We start from the raw sequence: 19457 nt of genomic DNA, 5'->3' as shown, positions 1-19457 counted from the left end.
TGTCAGCAGTAGACACACATACATTCCATCCTGGATTTTCCATTGTTTGATTATATATTACTTTTGCACTTATACCATACATAAATAAGCATCATCTCTTGTCTCCTATTATAAAAAAAATATATATACCATTTATATGCACATCATATTATGTACTAGTATGTGGCAGTTTCAGATTCAGAGGCCAAAACCAGTTGTGTGAACTTAAAGAAGTTCTATGAAGCAACTGGACTACCTTTTCATTAATTGAACATCAGTTGCAGAATCAGCAGCGTCATCATCCAGATATGGAGAAATTAATAATAAGTGATTTAGTCATAACAATATGTATTCAACTAAGGCTTTTGTTCACAATGAAGTTCTTGCACTAGGAATTTTGAGTGTTCCAAGATAAGACAATTTGTTTGTTTAGGAATATTAATTGTAATGTACTGATGAGTCATTTAGTGAACATCACCTTGTAGAACCACATGCCAACTTTATAACTATTTTCGTTACAACTATATGGCACACAGTACAATTTGTACACAACAGAGATGTCATAGTTCTGAAGAAACCCACATTTTTTATTCCACTTTACTTACCTCTATTTCTATTGATGGAAGAACACCATTATTAGTAATCTCACTTTCAGTGCAACAAACGAACAACAAATGTATTTTGGTCGTACCTCTACATAGTAAAACTATAATTCTATCAATTTTGAACACATTTAGTTCCATGCTAAGTCAAGTTTCCTTTGAGAGTCTCCAGTAGTTATATCATGCAAAAATTTTGTAAAAATTTAAATTCACAGTATCCTTACATCGTTAATTATAGCTTTTAGTTTTTCTTCATCGGTTAACCTAAATGTAGCATAAGGGTTGACTCTTGCTGTTGTATCTGATGCAGATGAAGTTTGATGGAGCTTCTGGTCCTGTGAGACATCTGCAGTGCCATACCCCACCTTATCTTCAGATTGGACATGTGGATCTGCTATATTCTCACCTAAAACAAGAATTCAGTTGTATAAAAATATATTGTTAATATATTAATCTGAAGACATTTGCAATAATTTTAGAACATGAAGCTTTGTATTACAGTATAAATTATCATATCAGGCACCATGTCATAATATTAATTTTAGACACGCGTGAAATATTGCATTTTTTCCCCCTTGGTCTAGTGCTGAACCAAGTCCATATTTAGCCAAAGGACACATTTTCTTTTATCTGAAGAAGCAACCCATGCCATTAAACATGAAATTTGACTTGAAACAATTGAAACTCCAGGTTGGAATATCAAAAATATTAGGAAAATTCATACTCACCATAAAGATTACACAGTGAATTGCTGACAGGAACAGTGAAACTGTTACACTTTCAGCTTTTGGCAATGGACTTCTTCAGAAAAGAACAACACACACACATACACAAGTAACCATACCTCTCACACACATGACTGCCATCTCTGACAGCTTGGATGGAATGTAATGTGTGTTCCTGCAGGTCAATGTGTCATCTTTATGGTAAGTAGCAATTATCCTTTTCCTAATATTGTAGAAAATTGGGTTGGTGATGTACCTCAACTTACATACTACACCTACATCTATACTCTGTAAATCACAGTAAGTGGCAGAGGGTACTTCCCATCATACCATGTATTATGGTTTCTTTGTATTCCATTTCTATATGGAACATAATAAGTATGTGTTCTACATTTGTTGATGAATTTCCATTCAAGATAAGATGCTGGTCCTCCCAGCCAAGAAATCCTCAGTCCAGTCACAAATTCTGTTTGATTCTCTATGTGATCATATTATCTTTAATGAGCATTGTCATGGTAATAAGCCAAATGCTTTTAGAATGCCAAAAAATATCACATGTACCTAATTGCCTTGATCCATGTCACATCAGATAGTGATAGTGCACATATATGATCGACATTTGAGATATGATGTAAAAATATTTATCTGTCAGTCATATTTGATTATATAAGAATCTTTTTACTACATGTGACTTCCTCATTTTGGTATTTGAGAGAACAACACTGTTTGTCAGCCCTACTACATTTCAACGCAAATTACTCTCCATCTCCTCACAGAACTTCTCTTTAATAGTTAACGAAGTTTAGATTTCACCGTAAGAGGAAGCTGTTAGGTCTAATGGTTTAATAAAATTATAATGACTCTGAATTCTACTTTAAGAGTAAATAAAATTATAATTTCTCTAAATTATCCTTTAAGACTAAAATTTTAAATGCACAGTTTAATTCATTATGAAATAATATTATGGCTCAAAAATTTTACATGTAAAACAGCTAGTGGTTTGGGTTTAAAAAGGTACCTTCACTTTTGAGGAAGATGCTGTTGGCATAGAACAAATCCCCTATCATTAGTATCAAATGTGCTTTTAGTTATTAAAAAAATTATATTGTCTGACAAGATATTACCATTTCGAAGACATTTTAAGTACTGATACACTTTCTGAAGCAGAAAATTTTTTTAAAGACTTTGAATAACTCACACTGTCAATTAAATAAATAGCCTATGTATAGAGAGGAGGGTCTAGAAATATGAGAAAGACTCATTTGATGAAATATATGTACTGCTATTAGAGCACAGAGTATCTTTAAAAGTGATGGGTTGTGTTTCCAAATGGTAATTACAAAATTATCTGTTTTTTGATTATTCATGCCTTTATTTTTTGTGATCATCTACCAGCTTCTAGGAAGCATTTGATGCAAGACATTGACTGGAGTGTGCACTATTTGTATTTCTTACCCTTTGGTTCTTAGTTACTTATTTCTAGTTCTTTAAAGATGATATTTCTTGTTTACATATTTTACTAGTCTAGTTGGTCTTGCCATGAAAAAGAAACTGCTTTAAATGCAGCAGTTTCATTTAGTTCTACTTAAAATTTCAATCATTGAGAAATCTTTTGATTAGAATTCAGTTTGAACATTAAATTGGCAGCACTTTGTTTTCTCAGTAATAGAGAATAAAAGCTCAAAACTATACTTGCAAAATTTTTGCAACCACTGTATATAATATTTAGTTATTTAGATAACACTTCATTAAATCTTTTAGTACACTATTATTTCTTGTCTGCATCTTTACCATTTATTTATACTTTCCTGTGTTCTATTATCTAAGCATTTATTTTTGTGATAATGGTAAACAACTGGGCCATTCTTGTGGCTTCCATTTCAGAACTAAGCAATGCAAAAATAATGAACAGTAAGAATAGATGGGAAAATGAAGAAGGTGGATGAAAGTGATCTTGTCTGGAACTCAGGTTAAAAGTCCATGCAGTCAGATGAAAAAAAAATTACACCTGATGATAAAATAATCTATAGTTGAAATTAAATATACTACCTTCACTCTTGCTGTCAGTGTGGCTCCTTTTCTTTCTTTTCACATACAGAAACATCCCAATTCCAAAAGTTACTCCAATAAGTGTTATAACAGCAACAGGTATTATTACACCAGGATCTTTGTAGAAGTACTTTCTTCTATAATTTCCCCACATAATGAGTTCAGGCTGCACAACAGCTGAAACAGAATGTGTAACATTTTGGGATTCACACTGTGAACTTGTTATTAATGTTGTATTTTCTGTTTACTGTGCAATATGAATAATATTTCTTTTATTATTTATTACTCTTACTTCATCAGCTGTATAATTCAACACGATTTCAGCTGAAGCATAAAATCTTGTCCCTCATATTAAGTTTTTACTTCATATACAATTTATGACTGGTTTCATATATAGACTCTGATGTCCAAAATAATACCTTCCACCATCAACTTAGATTCAATAAGTGGAAATGAGCAATTTTTCAGGGAGTGGCCATCCAGCTCTGACACCTCTATAAAAACATCCACTTCACACATTCCACATGCAAAATAAATCTCTCTTACATCCCCTGCATCTGTGATAAGTGGGAACATTCATCCAAATATAGTGTTAATCTTATCAAGTCCTTGTCATACAGACCATATTATAACCACTTAGTGCACAACCAGACTTCCCACTGGATGTTTTCCTATGACCAAACAATCCTGTGACCTCTACAGTACAGACCAGATACTAATTAATGCTTTTTGTACCACTTAATATCAGAGCTTGAAAATAAAACCACATTCATTGCCAGGGCTTCAACTAGTTGTTGTTGTGTCCTGAGGTAAGGGATATCTTACCTGTAATTTTACTATCCATGTCCACAAAATGTAAGTCATTTCCTAGTCCCTTTAACTAACCAACTGTGTACCTACATGAATGGTCAATGTTGAATTCTGTATTTCTATACAAATGCAAACTTGCCTGCTACAAACCATAACATAACACCTTAACAGCTGCTTCTGTGTCCATGCTATTTGGACCCACCTCATCAGCATATCCTCCATTACTGCAACCCACTAGCCTAAAACTCCACTAGTTCACATACACACCATTTCCTTATTTCTTACCCTTACTTTTCTTGGCATTTTCCACTCTGTTCTTGTTTCCTCCCAATCCCTATTCTCTCCCAACATTATTGCCTGTGACACAGAATGTTCCACAGTAATGGTCACAGAAGAATGTGCACAGCTTATAGTTATAGAGGTTCAGCAGCATTCACCCGTCTCCAGCTCAGGAACCCAAGGTACAACCAAATACATATCAAATGCTGTGAATGTGTGTTAATAACAAGAGGGAATTTAGGATGAATGTGCAATTCACAAACACAATTCTAAAAGTAACAACAGTTTATGAACAGACTATGTAGCCATATGTAGGGTTCTGAATGGAGTTTTATATTCTGATGCAAAATTTTCTAACAAATTGCTGAGGGACATCAGGCATGAAATTGAAAATCCCCAAATATTTAAGAGAGAGAGAGAGAGAGAGAGAGAGAGAGAGAGAGAAATCTGAAAGAATACCTCGTGAGCCACCCCTGCAAAGTACCTGAATATTTAGACTCAGGAATGTAAGTTTCACATAACTCTAATGTATATATTGAACAAATTGGCTTTGCCAGAATGTAGACAGCTGATAGTGGTCTGTGTACGGTACAGAAATGCTCTGAAGTACTAGAAAAAAAATCAGCAACTGAGTAGTAGTAAAAGACCAGTGGCTATTTTTTTTCAAAGTAGCTTTATTTCTACTCTTGGTAAAAAAGGTTGTCTACATACACTACTGAAATTATTTATTCATCACAAGAAATATATACAGGATGAGTCACTTAACGTTACCGCTGGATATATTTCGTAAACCACATCAAATACTGACGAATCGATTCCACAGACCGAACGTGAGGAGAGGGGTTAGTGTAATTGTTTAAAACAAACCATACAAAAATGCACGGAAGTATGTTTTTTAACACAAACCTACATTTTCTTAAATGGAACCATGTTAGTTTTGTTAGCACATCTGAACATATAAACAAATATGTAACCTAAAGTTGACGCTTGAAACCTCCGACATTCAGTTACGTGTTGTAACAAACACGGGCCACGGTCGGCAACCAGTATCTGCAGGGACATGTTTACAATGACGACTGTGTTTACGAGTGTGGCTGTAGTGCACTGTTGTGGTTTGGTCTAGCTGTTGCAGTGTCCGCATGTAGCGCTTGCTGCTATTGTCATTCTGCATTCGTCTCTGCACGCAGACCACCTGTAGTACACGGTGTTACCAGACGTCTGTGATAGTGTAGTGTTGTAGGAACTGTGACCATGGAGTATTCGAACTCTGAAAACGTGGAGATGATACTCATCTATGGCGAGTGTCGACGAAATGCAGCTGAAGCCTGCAGGGTGTATGCAGAACGGTACCTGGACAGAGAGCATACAACGTGCCACACATTGCAAAACATCTACTGCCAACTGTATGCAACCGGTATGGTCGTAGCACGCAAACGGGTCTGTAACAGGCCCGTCACAGGAGAAGCAGGTGCAGTTGGTGTGTTAGCTGCTGTTGCCATGAACCCACACATGAGTACACGGGACATTGCGAGAACCGGTGGACTGAGGCTAAGTAGTGTCATGCGCATACTGTATTGTCACTGCTTTCACCCGTTTCATGTGTCGCTACATCAGCAATTACATGGTGATGGCTTTAATCATCAAGTGCAATTCTGTCAATGGGCATTAACAGAGAATGCGTTGCAGTTCTACCTGTTTACCAATGAAGCGGGTTTCACAAACCACGGGGCAGTGAATCTACAGAACATGCATTACTGGTCGGTGGACAATCCTTGCTGGCTTAGACAGGTAGAGCGACAGCGACCGTGGGCTGTAAATGTATGGTGCGGAATCACTGGTGACCACCTCATTGGTCCTCACTTCATTGCAGGGGCCCAAACAGCTGCAACATACATTGCGTTTCTACAGAATGATCTGCCAACGTTGCTCGAAAATGTCCCACTGGAAATGTGTCGACGTATGTGGTATCAGCATGATGGTGCACCTGCACATTCCGCAATTAACACTAGGCTGACCCTTGAGAGGAGACGGGCGTTTCATAGGACATGGAGGACGCATAAATTGGCCAGCCCGTTCTCCTGATCTTACACCTCTGGACTTCTTTCTGTGGGGTACGTTAAAGGAGAATGTGTACAGTGATGTGCCTACAACCCCAGAGGATATGAAACAACATATTGTGGCAGCCTGCGGTGATATTACACCAGATGTACTGTGGCGTGTACGACGTTCATTACGCCAGAGATTGTAATTGTGTGCACCAAATGATGGCCACCACATTGAACATCTATTGACCTGACATGTTGGGACACACTCTATTCCACTCCGTAATTGAAAACGGAAACCACGTGTGTATGTGTACCTCACCCCTCATGGTAATGTACATGTGCGTCAGTGAAAAAGACCAATAAAAAGGTGTTAGCATGTGGACGTAATGTGCTGTTCCAATCTCTTCTGTACCTAAGGTCCATCACCGTTCCCTTTAGACCCCTACGTAATTCGGTGCTCTCCGATACACATGATCGAACAGCGGAGGTGTGGTACTCAAGCGTCAACTTTAGATCTCTGGATGTAATTAGCATTTTACAATGCAACAAATGGCACTGATTACGTATTTGTTTATATGTTCAGATGTGCTAACAAAACTAACAGGGTTCCATTTGAAAAAAATGTAGGTTTGTGTTAAAAAACATACTTCCGTGTATTTTTTTATGGTTTGTATTAACCAGTTACACTAGCCCCTCTCCTCACGTTCGGTCTGTGGAATCGATTCGTCAGTATTTGATGTGGTTTACGAAATATATCCAGCAGTAATGTTAGGTGACTCACCCTGTATACAAGAAGTTAATAAGAACAGTGCAAGCTACCTTAAGTTGTTATTTCACAGTCCAAGCTGTATTAGAGTTCTATATATTACACTGAGAGTCTACCAGAACACCACCCTAGCCAATATGATAAAAACTCATGCCATGTATTCCACTGCACACATCATAACACACACACACACACACACACACACACACAGAGAGAGAGAGAGAGAGAGAGAGAGAGAGAGAGAGAGAGAGAAAGAGAGAGAGAGAGAGAGAGAGAAGAGATTCAGACCAGTCCTACACTGGCTTGTTTGAGGTGTGGCTATAACATAATGGAACTGATGCTATCACAAAGTAAGTAAGTGTGCACCAAGGATGAAGAACCAACAGCTGTGAGGCATGAACCTTCTTATTCAAATGCAGCTTCTCTGGTGTCTCTAGGCAAATCAGGGTGGTCTTGGCTTTCATTTGTGTAAAAGCTGTTATTCTGTTTTGCCACAAAAATGATAAGTGTAATAACACAGCAACAAACTGTCATGAAGTTTCACACAAAACTTTGAAAAACTGCTACTGAAACCTATCTTTTTCTGAAAGGAGTGTATGGTTAAGTTTATGTATCATGTACGTGGGTTTTTGGGTGTTTCAAGCGTTTACAAGAAGGCCACCAAGACACTGTTGAGTCACACCTGGGTCATCCTCCGTCATCAAAAGCAAATGGAAATATCAATAAAGTGCATAATCTGATTTGATCTGACCATTGGTTGAGTATTTGATTGAATTCTGAAACAGTAGGAGTTGACAAACAATATACTCGGCAAATTGTTTGTAAATAATTTAACAAGAGAAACATGTGTGTGAAAATGGTGCCAAAAATTCTCACAATCAAACAAAATTGAAGCTCATGAAAATATTTGTACTGACAATTTGAATATTGTTGAAAATGATTCTAATTTCTTGGAAACAGTGACAACATGTGACAAATCTTGGTTTTTGACTTATTATCTAGAAATTAAGTGCCAATCCATGTGCTGGAAGAGCCCAACTTCAAAGAGAGTGAAAGAAGTTCAAATGAACAATGATTCAAAGCAATGAAGATTGTTCCTCTGATATTGATGGAATTGTGTATCATTACTAGGTTTCTGAAGCTCAAACTATTAATAAACATTACTACCCTGAGATTCTTGCTCAGCTCTTTGAGGGGAAAAATAAAATTAAAAATAAAGTGGCGTGAAATGTGAAAGAACAAGTGATAGGTTCTACATCAAGACAACACATGAGCTCATACCACATAGTCTGTTAAGAGGTTTCTAGCAAAGTACAGTATACCACTGTTTTACCACCCATCTTATTCACCTTACCTAGCACCATGTGACTTATCTACTTCCCAAGGTCAAACCTGCATTAGAAGGAACAAGATTTCAATCTTATGAAGCAGTGCAAGAAAAAAGTGGCATGCATTATCAAGAAGCTCATAGAGGAAGACTTTCAGCACTGTTCACATGGAGCATTGTGGGAATAGAGGAGTGGAGTACATTGAGGTTTACAATAACTAAATATGTATGTTTTTGAAATAGAATGTTTTACAACTGTAGTCCCATTGTTTTACAGTCACACTTCTTATACCAGAGTTTGGTGTGATCCTGTTGGAAAACTTGCTGAAGGACCATTTTAATCTGAGTAATGTTTTGCAGCTACTCAGTTTGCCCCATCTATCTCTCTCAATTGCCACAATACCTTCCTTTCATGAACCTTCAACACTCATCTGCCCAGACAACTGGTCATAACAGTCATAACAGTCAGCACTGCCATGGTAGTAGAAGTAGTTGGTATAGAGAGAGAGACAGAGAGAGAGAGAAAGGGGTGGGGTGAGGATGCTCAAAAGGTAATGTGGTTTCCTGATCCAAACAGTTATGAAATGATGATGCTGGATTTGTTTATGACATGATAAAAGCAAGTGAAATGGTCAAGTCTTGTGAATAATGCAATACTCCATTATCAAAAACAACTTATATAAGTTACAAGTATCTTGATTTCTAGTCTTCCTCAATTGTACAAAAATAAATTTATCAACATAAATTACAGTTCAACACTGATAATTTCAAGTTTTTATTCTTGAATTTGAAGTATTGCATACAAACAAGCACAGAAGAATGCATTAGCATAGAAAATTTGTTAAGTACCATCAAACAAGGTTTTCTTTGTTAGGATTTGCAAAATTTTTTTGGGAACTGAGTATTGCTTATGTCCAACAAGAATGGATGGAAGGAAACAACATGACCACATCCTTGTTGAAGGATCGAAGCTCATATTTTCCTAGGCCAGTTTATGGAAACTACAAAACTATGTCTTGATATCCAGATTAGAGTTTAGGGATTAAAGGAGTGACTCAGTTCTTGTGCAGTCACACCAAATATTGGTGATATCTTGATATCTAAGATTTGCGGATTCTGGAGAAAAAGAAACCACAGAACAAAATAAATAGCCTTTTGTTAAAATTGGTAAGCTCAGAGTTTGAAAAAGGATCACATGTATTACAGGCGTAGTATGATAAGGGGTAATAGATGATAACCATGGCACGAGATTCAAAATGTCGTCAATGTTATGAGAAATGACTAGCATAATGAGGGACTAAGCTTATTATGGTGGTGATCTAACAAGCAGTGAAGGAAGAGAAGTTATTGTGATATTGGGTAGACACTAAACAGCCAGAACATTATGACACCAACCTAATACTGACATAAACCTGTCCAGATGATAGCAGCGTCATCTGGTGAGGAATAATTGCTAGTCAGACACATGAATGTTGCACATAGTATCAGTGAGTTTGCTGTTCATATGTGGAATGGGGAAGGCATGCGATCTATCTGAGTTTGACAGAGACCCAGAGGCTCGACACAAGCATTCCAGAAATGGTACAGCTTGACAGATGTTCGAGGAGTGCCACAGTGAGTGTCTTCAAAATGTGGTGAAACCATGGTAAAATCAAGGTGAAACCATGTCCAAATGTCATGCGGTTGGGTGGCCACCCGTCATTACAGATGTCCAGATTTGGCTGTCATTGGCTGGCCAGACTGGTAAAACAGGACAGGCAGCAAACTGTGATGAAACTAACATCAGACTTTAATGATGGGCAGAGTACAAGTGTGTCTCAACACACAGTGTACCAAACACTCCTAACAATGGGCCTCCACAGCTGAAAATGTGTGAATGTGCCAATGTTAACACGATGACATCAGCAACTACAACCGAAATGGCAGGTGACCATCAGCACTGGACATTCGTGCAGTGACAGAGTGTTGAATGGTCTGATAAATCCCAATAACCTCTTCTTGATGCTGATGGAAGAGTGTGAATTTGTCATCTTCCAAGGGAACAGCTCACTGATACCTGGTCTGTGGGATGGAGACAAGCTGGTGACAGCTCCATTATGCTCTGGGGAAGATTCTCATGGGCATCCACGGGTACAGTGAAACTCATGCAAGGCACCACAGTGGTCAAGGAGTACTGTACACTTATTCCAGACCATGTACACCCCTTCATGAAGACCCTGTTTCCCAACAGCAGAGGCTTTTTCAATAAGACAAGGCACCATGTCACAAGGTCAGGGGTGTGATGGAGTGGGTCGAGGAACACAGTGGCAAGTTCAAATTGATGTGCTGGCCCCCAGCTTGTCAGATCTGAACTCTCCCACCACAGAATTTATGGGAGATGGGTGACTTGTGCGTGCAGATGTGTTGTCAACTCCCTACAGCATCTACTAAGGCCTCAGTGCTTAAATGCCATGATGCATCACTGCTGTTATCAGTACCACTGGTGTATTAGATAGCAGGTAAATTTTGTTTTATAGTTAACTGATGGTTCATGTTATGACGTCAAATTGTGAAGGGGAAGAGTAATAACTCAAGAATAGTGGCTTAGCTATTTGTTCTACTTGATTTGATGAAGCATGACAACAGCTAACAGAACATTGCGCTAAATTAGTATGACAGAGGTACTCCGGGAGTGGATAGGAGAAAAATCACACAATTAACAACCGGTCATGATTTTATATTATAGATAAGTCATGTCTCAATGGTAAATGTAGAACTTATAGTGGTGAGAAGGAAATTGGAACAAAAACTTTTCTTATGAAAAATAATTTTGAAGAAGACTGTGCAAAATGAAACCTCATAAAATGAAGGCAAATACTATGAAATCTATTATAATAATGAGTGAATTACATGAAGGTATAAGTGAATCAGAAATTGTTAGCATGGTGGAAACACAGTTTTCCAAATAGAATAGCTTCACTTGTTATATGAACATTGTCATAAGGTCTTGCCCTGGGCAAACCACAAGACATAAGTGCAGGTATTATTTGGTCATGGACAGTTAGAGGATGGGGAGGTTGGGGGTTGGAGATAGAGCTAACCACATGGGCAATGTGCTTTTCATGAGCCATGCTGCTAATAGATCCATATACACTCAAATTCAGATAAAAAAAGCTACTGCCATGATCAGATGCCTTTGCTAACAATGCGAGAATGAGTATATCAACTTATTTCTGGGCATAGATGCTGTAATCATACATGAGTGATTAGCATTCTGTATTCACATTTGGGAGGATGACAATTCAATTCCCCATCTGGCCATCCAGAGTTGTGTTTTCCCCGATTTCCCTAAATCACTCCATGCACATGCCAGATTAGTTGCTTTATCTAAGCTAGTGTTCCGTCTCTAATCAACGCATTGTCGATGGAGCAAACACCAATGTTTCTTTTTATACATGAGTGTCTTTAATATCTACACATGACAAAGCACAAAGATTAATATGAACATTGCAACTGGATACTTAAAGCATGGTAAAACTAAAGAGAAGTTGGTAATATGAGCATGAAGATGGGTAAGAAAGGAATTTTGTACATAAGGTACTAAAAAAGAGAGGGAGAGAGAGAGATAAAGACCAACATGTGAAGACCAACATCACACCCACCCACCCACACAAAGACACGCACACAAACACACTCTCACTCTCTCTCTCTCTCTCTCTCTCTCTCTCTCTCTCACACACACACACACACACACACACACACACACAGACAGAAAACACATTTTCTGGCTAACCTTCACTTCTCAAGTCATGAGGAATAATACATGGTTTGGAATCCATGTTAAGCTTTTGGAACCCTTGTTAAGCTGTAGGTCTCCTTTCCTTGGTTGGTTAAATGGGGTAGTTCAGGGGCACCCAAGTCACTGTAGTGGTATCTAATTAAAAGCCTTACTCTCAAACATTGATCCACACTCAAATACTAAAAAATGATCAGAACTGTTGCTAACACAAATATTAAAAGAATAAAGGTTGAAACAGAAAATATAGTTGTGTAAAGTTTAAATAACAATACAGACAAAGAGAAATGTATATCCTGCCCAGCAGGACTGCAGATTAAAAACCAGAGCAAAGAATATACCATTCACATGACCGGTAAAATAAAGCAAAGAAATGAGGAAGGAAGTGAAAGAAAAAATAATTTATTCAAAATTGACTTGATTTAATGAGACAAATATAATTACCTCCTGTGCTGGATAAAGTTGTGAAGTCATATGTGACTACAGTGGAACCTGCACTGTTGTGAGCAGTCATCCGAAGCTCATAATTTGTCACTGGATTAAGATCAAGAATAGAAAACTTCTCTTCTGTGTACTTTAGATTGTTTGACACAAGTATCCATTTTGTTCCAGTTTTCAGTCTATATTCTACAACTAATGTGGTTATTGGGCAGCCACCAGTATTCCATGTGCCAACATTCAGTTGTATGAAGGTAGAGTTGGCGGCCAGTAGATCTTCTTTCGATGGAGCAATAGGAGCTTAAAAAAATATAGACGGTGTAATTATTATTTTGAAGCATGTCTTTAATACACTAGGATAATTTTTTAATTAATGGAGAAACATGTATTGAAATTAGTGTGATTTTAAAACTGTGTTCAAAAGCACGTCATAAACTTATAAATCTGCCATTCATCTTTAGTGTTCTACCAACACCTATTTGATCATGTCTCACACTAAGTTTCAGCCTGCCACAATCCATCTTCCTGTCTTCCCATACTCATGAAGATTCCTCTACTTAAGATGCCAAATTAGGGACCTAGGACTGGACAACTCAAACTGCACTAGCCATAGATAGTAAAGGCATAATTGGCACACTGATGTAATGTGTCATGGATATTATCCTCTACGTATTTGTTGTTACTGAATGAGGAAATCAACTTGGAAACAATCCTGAGGGTAAGCCAAGTTTATTACATTCTTCATTGTTATCCACACTATTTATATCTTCACAGTGAACTAAATGACATTTGTGGTGAAGCTAACTGATTTTATCATTATTTGTTTCAGTGAGAGTTCTATTTTTCAGTTTTATTTTCGTGAATTTATGACTGTAAGATGTATGATCTCACTTATGTATGTAGATGATTGTGTAAGGAACTGTTTCCAGTCCCTTCACAGTGATGCATGTGTGTACCTCCAGAAGGCAGCTTGTGTGGCACTACTGTGTCATCTGCAGAAGGTGCCTCAGACTTGTGTGTGTGTGTGTGTGTGTGAGAGAGAGAGAGAGAGAGAGAGAGAGAGAGAGAGAGAGAGAGAGAGAGTGATAGAGATAGATAGAGAGAGGGGGGGTGGGGGAGGGGGAGGCAGTTTACTTAAGGCAGCCTCAGGCCTCTATGTGTATTGCTACTGCTCTTTGTGTACATAATTGGTTCCTGCTGAATGTTACTTAAATACTGTGTTCAAGTTGTTAAGACTTCCATGGTATAAAATTGTGTCAGTCTACTGGCTGTGTTGCATTTATACTTAATTACAAAACCCTTGTTTTCAGATCATTTGAAAAATGGGAGAAATTTGATGAACACTCAATTTTGGGAAGAAAATTGAGGAAAGAGATGCATACAATGGTAGCCAGGGAGATAAACTTGCTGACACCATTTATAAAATCAGAATGTTTCAGGAAATCTAATTGGAAAAGTTTTGCCCTTCGATAACAACGAAGTTAGCAAAGCTTTTTAGCAAGATGTACTTTAACAATATAACTTGACAACTGTCCTATCAAGCAGATTATTATTTAGCAAGGACTGTGTCACAAATGTTGCCACAACTGTGAGGAAGTTTATGTGTTTTGTCAACATCTTTATTACAAACAAAACATGAATAGATGTTCGTTCTGAGGCATCTAATGCCCAGGCACAAGGCACAGTATTCACACTCTATCTGCAAAGCTTGGCTTACTTTTGCAGTGTTCTGCCAGCTCAGGTTAGTTGTTAAAGATTGAGGTTATGGCAACTGATTACTATGCCAATACTCAACTTATGAGGTATCTGTGGTTAAAATACACGTTCTGCATACTGATGAGCCCTCATACCAAAAGAGAAAGTTGAGAGTAAGAAAGGTGTGCCCCATTTTAAGATGAATTAGGATGACTACCTCATCTCATCAGCCGGAGGAAGTGTGTCAAGTCATACTGCTGCCAGTCATCTTCTGACACAGCAAGCTGAAGGAACAACCCTTGCAATGATTGCACCACTGATGCTAATTATTACACTGTTTGTATGCCATATATTTGTGACATGTACCTAAGTAAATGAAAAGCTGAATCTGACTTTGTTCCATTTCAACTTTGCTCCACCTAAATTTACTTTCATTGCACAAAGTCCAATATAATTTATTTTATTTTATTCAAAAAGTCCAGATTGAGATATCAATAATACTGTGAAAAGGTTAGATTACTACTCACTGCAAAGGTGACACTTTGAGTTGCAGTCAGGGATAACAAAAAGGCAGTTACACATTGGCATTTGGCCAAAGCCTTCTTCATAAAAGAAAACACATACACACATTCACACAACAGGCACCCCTCACAGACATACACCTCACAGTCATGAATGAAATTTTTGCATCAAACAAAAGCAGCAATCTGAGTGGGGCATGGAAGGGGGAGAGGAAGCAGTTTACAGACAGGGGGAGAGAAGAGCACTGTCTGGAAGTAATTAGTGTGTAACAGCCTCATAAGTTTTCATGTACTACAACAAGTTTCACTGCTAAAACTTGTACAGTTTATAGTATACACGGGGGATCATATACAGTTATTCTTCATACTGATGACATAAGTGTCAGTGCAATTAGAGATAACTTATACAACATGATGGGACAGAGAAAAGACGAGATATACCTACATTGTGGTGGTTGAATACAGTGAACTGGGGCTGCAGTTCTGCAGTTTGACTAGGGCGAGGGTTTGTGTCAGGTGGAGTGGGGGAATGGAAGAAGGACGTGAAAAGTGGGAAGGAGGGTTGAGGAAGGACAGCTGATGGCTAGGAGGAAGGGATGCAGTAGGAGATAAGTATCGGAAGAGTCCTGAACTGACAAAACACTAGAAGTGTCTTTTGTATCCAAGCAAAACTGAGGAGTTTGTTACATCCTGTCAAAGATAATATCGGCCTAAAGATGTTTACAGGTGTCCAATAGGACAGTATGGCCTCAGTAGAGAACTCTGATGAGAAGACAAGGATTATAGCCTCAGTTTTGTCTTTCTGGGAGTTTGTGGTAATGGAGGCAAGACATATTTGCGTGGGCAGATAACCCAACAAATAAAGACTCAGCATTCCAAGTAAGTATAGCCTGGAAGTCTTGTGTTGCCAACGTTGGGCACAGAGAAAAAAGAGAACTTCTGATAACAGTGACACAGCAAAATAGGCGAGGATCCAGCTAGCTATTAATTTTGGGTTGGCTTCCAGCCAAAGTGCCACTCAGCAGCAGCAAAAAGTGAAACACCATAGCTTGACTTCTGGTAGGGTGCTCAGAACACACTTCTATAATCTGTCTGCAAACAACTCAATCGCACACGTGTGACCATCAAATGAGGCTTTCACAATAGCCTCACAAAAAGTAGAAATTGACAGTTGGTAGTTACCAACAGTAACCAGCAGACACCACCTGACAGTGTTCAGTAGTTGCCTTGAAGAAAATTATGGGATTTTCAATACATGATCCTAAGGAGACCTGAGGGCTGTATATTGTACATAAACACTTGGAAATCCTGAAAAGATGTATGACTAATAATATTATATCCAAAGACTTTTAGGTCATTGACTGATGGTTAACAGTCCTCATAACATTTCACGTGGTGGGGTTTGGATGACAATTGGGTGACATAAAATTATATAATCAGAGAATCCCAAGTACTCAGCTAGAAGTCACTATTTTAAAATCAAACTTATCACTATAATAGCTTCACAAATATAGACTGTACCACTAAAAGATTTCAGAAATATCACACACAGTGGAAGTGGGCCTAGAATTGAGGGACTTCTGCAGTCAAGGAATTCATGGAGTGCAAAAATGAAGAAATTGCAGACTGACTATTCATGTTAACACATTTGTATCTTTTATTATTATCTTTAGTACTGTGCTTTATCATAGTCTAGATTGTGTTTTAAATTTCATACTATGTATTATTTGCTTATACTTACACAGTTTCCAGTTTTTATTTCTAAATAGGCTCTAGATTGATCTCATGAAACAGTTATAATTTTGGAAAAATTTTTGATTATAAAATATGCTAGTGTTACCTTTCCCTTGTGTGTAAGCAGTTATATTTTTTGTAGGACTACTGTTGCCCATGTGGTTGAAGGCTTGAAGATAAAGCTGATATTTAGAACCACACTGAAGGTTTCCAAGAGTAAAGTTTTTATCTTCAGCCTGTACAATGACCTTTTCCCATTCACCAAACTCTCGTTTAAAGTATAAGGTATAGCCTGTAAATAAAATGGTGTTAATATTTCTGATGATATTAATATTTTTTGCAAATGAAAAATGAAAATAATTTTAAGCTAGAAATTTATAGATTCTAAATATTCTACAGTCACTGAACATATACAATGGATTTCAGATGGATAGAAGAGCAATTGTAGTGATAATGTGTCTTTCAGATATTAAAATTATAATTTTGACTATTTTGAGTTACTTTTAATCAGTTACAAAATCCATATTTGGAATTATATTATGAAATATGGAAGTCCACTGGAAATGATACATACATTACTTGTTTTACTTTTCACATTCACTCTCCTCCCCTCGTGCTCTCTCTTTTTCCTCTGTTTGTTGATTGCACTAATCATTTCTCTTCCTCTTAATCCATTTTTACTTCTAATTTCATCTTCATCATCTCTAGACTGAAGTTGGCACAATGCTTACCAATGTGCTGTGTTTGATCTCATATTCTCTCTGAACCCCCCACCACTCTTGCCCACCCTTCCCATCTTTGTTTCATCTTGTCCTCACAACAGGTGAGCCCCTCTCATCTTGGGGTGTGAGTGACACACACTTAATTTTTAACCTTTCTTAGCCTATAGGATCTAGGATAGTGTAGTGTAATTTTACATACACTTATCAGCAGTACTAAAATCTCAGCACCTGAAGGTAAGTATCAACAAACAATTCTGTTATGATATTACTGTTTTGAGTGAATTTTTCTTTTGGTACAATAATTCAGTTGATGAAATAAAACTACAATATACAGCATTCTTCTCAGTTTAATGACCATAAACAGACAGTCAGCTACTTATGCTCTTTTTATGTCTCTCATATGTAGAGCTAACTGGCTATACTTTACAAAACGATGTCATCCCACTGCATTTGTTTTACGATGTATACAGATGTTAGTAACATATTACCATGTCAAGTTGTGGGTGCCACTGGGGGAATAGTATGTTGTAGCCAATGAACAGCTGTCAACTAGTTACAGCTTCATATCACTGATGTACTAATTTATCGTCATTCTGTTCTTGCTGCTTGTTGACATTTTGCAGCCCAAGGTCTAAGTTAGGTTGGAAGTTAAAAATTTGGTTGTGAGCTGGCGAAGGCAACTGCTGTGGTCCCCTAGACAGCATTGGCATCATGCACAACATATACACCATATGAGCTGCAGCAAGCTGAACTCCTACAGTTCAGATGATGTGGGACTTTGCAACCCCAGAACTTGAGTGGCCAAGACAGCAGAGGGCATCTACAGTGGTCTGGCCAGGCCATAGGCAGTGTACATAGCAACAATACAAGTCACTGACAAACTGCACCTCTTCATGCATCCACTGTGTCCTGTAATGAAGATTATAGGCAGAGGCCTATGTTAGCCTGGCAGTTTTCCATTATTTAAATGCATCCAGAGTTATACAGTATATGCAGCAATAACAGGAACATCAAGGTGCAGAAATAGCAGAAAATGAAAACTCTTTGTGAAATTAATTATTATGTGTTTGTGTGTATTTTCGTCTGCAAAACAATGGTTTTCCTTCAAAAATTCAGTCTTATCTCATTCCATCACTGGGTTTGTCAAGCTTATATCAGATACCTAATATTTACAAAATCAAAGCAAAAACTTTGTTGCATCATTGACTCTACAAATCAGCTGTTCTGCTGCCTTGCCTCTGCATGACAGGTGTTATGAACATGCACTTTATGGTTAGAGTGTAAATGTTTTACTGACCCAACACAGTGGTGGCAACGTAATGACAGATTCATCATCAGACAATATCACTCTACTCTGATTATAGTTAGTAGTTGCTGCACGTCAAAAACTCTCAGTACCACTTCTGACATTTGTGGTATCAATCTAGAGCTTGGAGAATGTTGCCCAATTGACAGATGACAAATGTTTTGCTCTCTTTGACACATTAAAACTTGGAGCCAGACTGAGGTCGGAACTCAAATTCTTGTCTTTTGAAGGCAATGTGCTGTGAATATGCTATCTGTACCACTTTAATATGAAATTACTCCAAGCTTCAGAGAAGGAAACTGGAGGAGCCAGTGACAAGTTGAAGCTCTGATTTAGCCTATGAGGCATGCAAAAGACAGGGATCCTGGTTCAAGCCCCTGTCTGGCACACAGTTTTGACTTCTCGCTTACGATCATGAGAATAAGTGGTTTGAGTGCTTTAAACAAATCATTTGACATGCTGATGTGTTCCAGTGTGATATGAATTGAAGTATCTGCTTATTTGGAGATTCAACAAGAAGTCATCCTTGTTTCTTCTGACAGTCCTCAGCAATATCTGATGAAGAGTCTGATCAATATTTGGTGAGAATGCCCCCCTTCACTATTTGCAAATGTTAATCACTCAGTATCTGTTTCTGTTCACTATTATTAATCATCGGTGATATAGTGCCAAGAGTTGTCAGTA

The 19457-nt window shown here is 37.8% G+C and overlaps 1 protein-coding gene across 1 annotated transcript in view; it reads right to left on the bottom strand.

Moving 5' to 3' along the window:
• Nucleotides 1–19457, bottom strand: part of LOC126335707 (Down syndrome cell adhesion molecule-like protein 1 homolog) — a 371152-nt gene that overhangs the window by 8542 nt on the left and 343153 nt on the right. Inside the window, exons 20-23 of the mRNA XM_049999164.1 lie at nt 16852–17037; nt 12802–13095; nt 3356–3532; nt 806–987 (exon numbers count right to left, since the gene is read on the bottom strand). Coding sequence (XP_049855121.1) covers nt 806–987; nt 3356–3532; nt 12802–13095; nt 16852–17037 — 839 coding nt within the window. The remainder of the gene's footprint in view (nt 1–805; nt 988–3355; nt 3533–12801; nt 13096–16851; nt 17038–19457) is intronic.

The sequence above is a fragment of the Schistocerca gregaria genome, chromosome 2, assembly GCF_023897955.1.
Source record: "Schistocerca gregaria isolate iqSchGreg1 chromosome 2, iqSchGreg1.2, whole genome shotgun sequence".
NCBI lineage: Eukaryota > Metazoa > Arthropoda > Insecta > Orthoptera > Acrididae > Schistocerca > Schistocerca gregaria.
The sequence above is the reverse complement of the archived record's forward strand: the minus strand, read 5'-3'. Positions and strand labels throughout refer to the sequence as shown.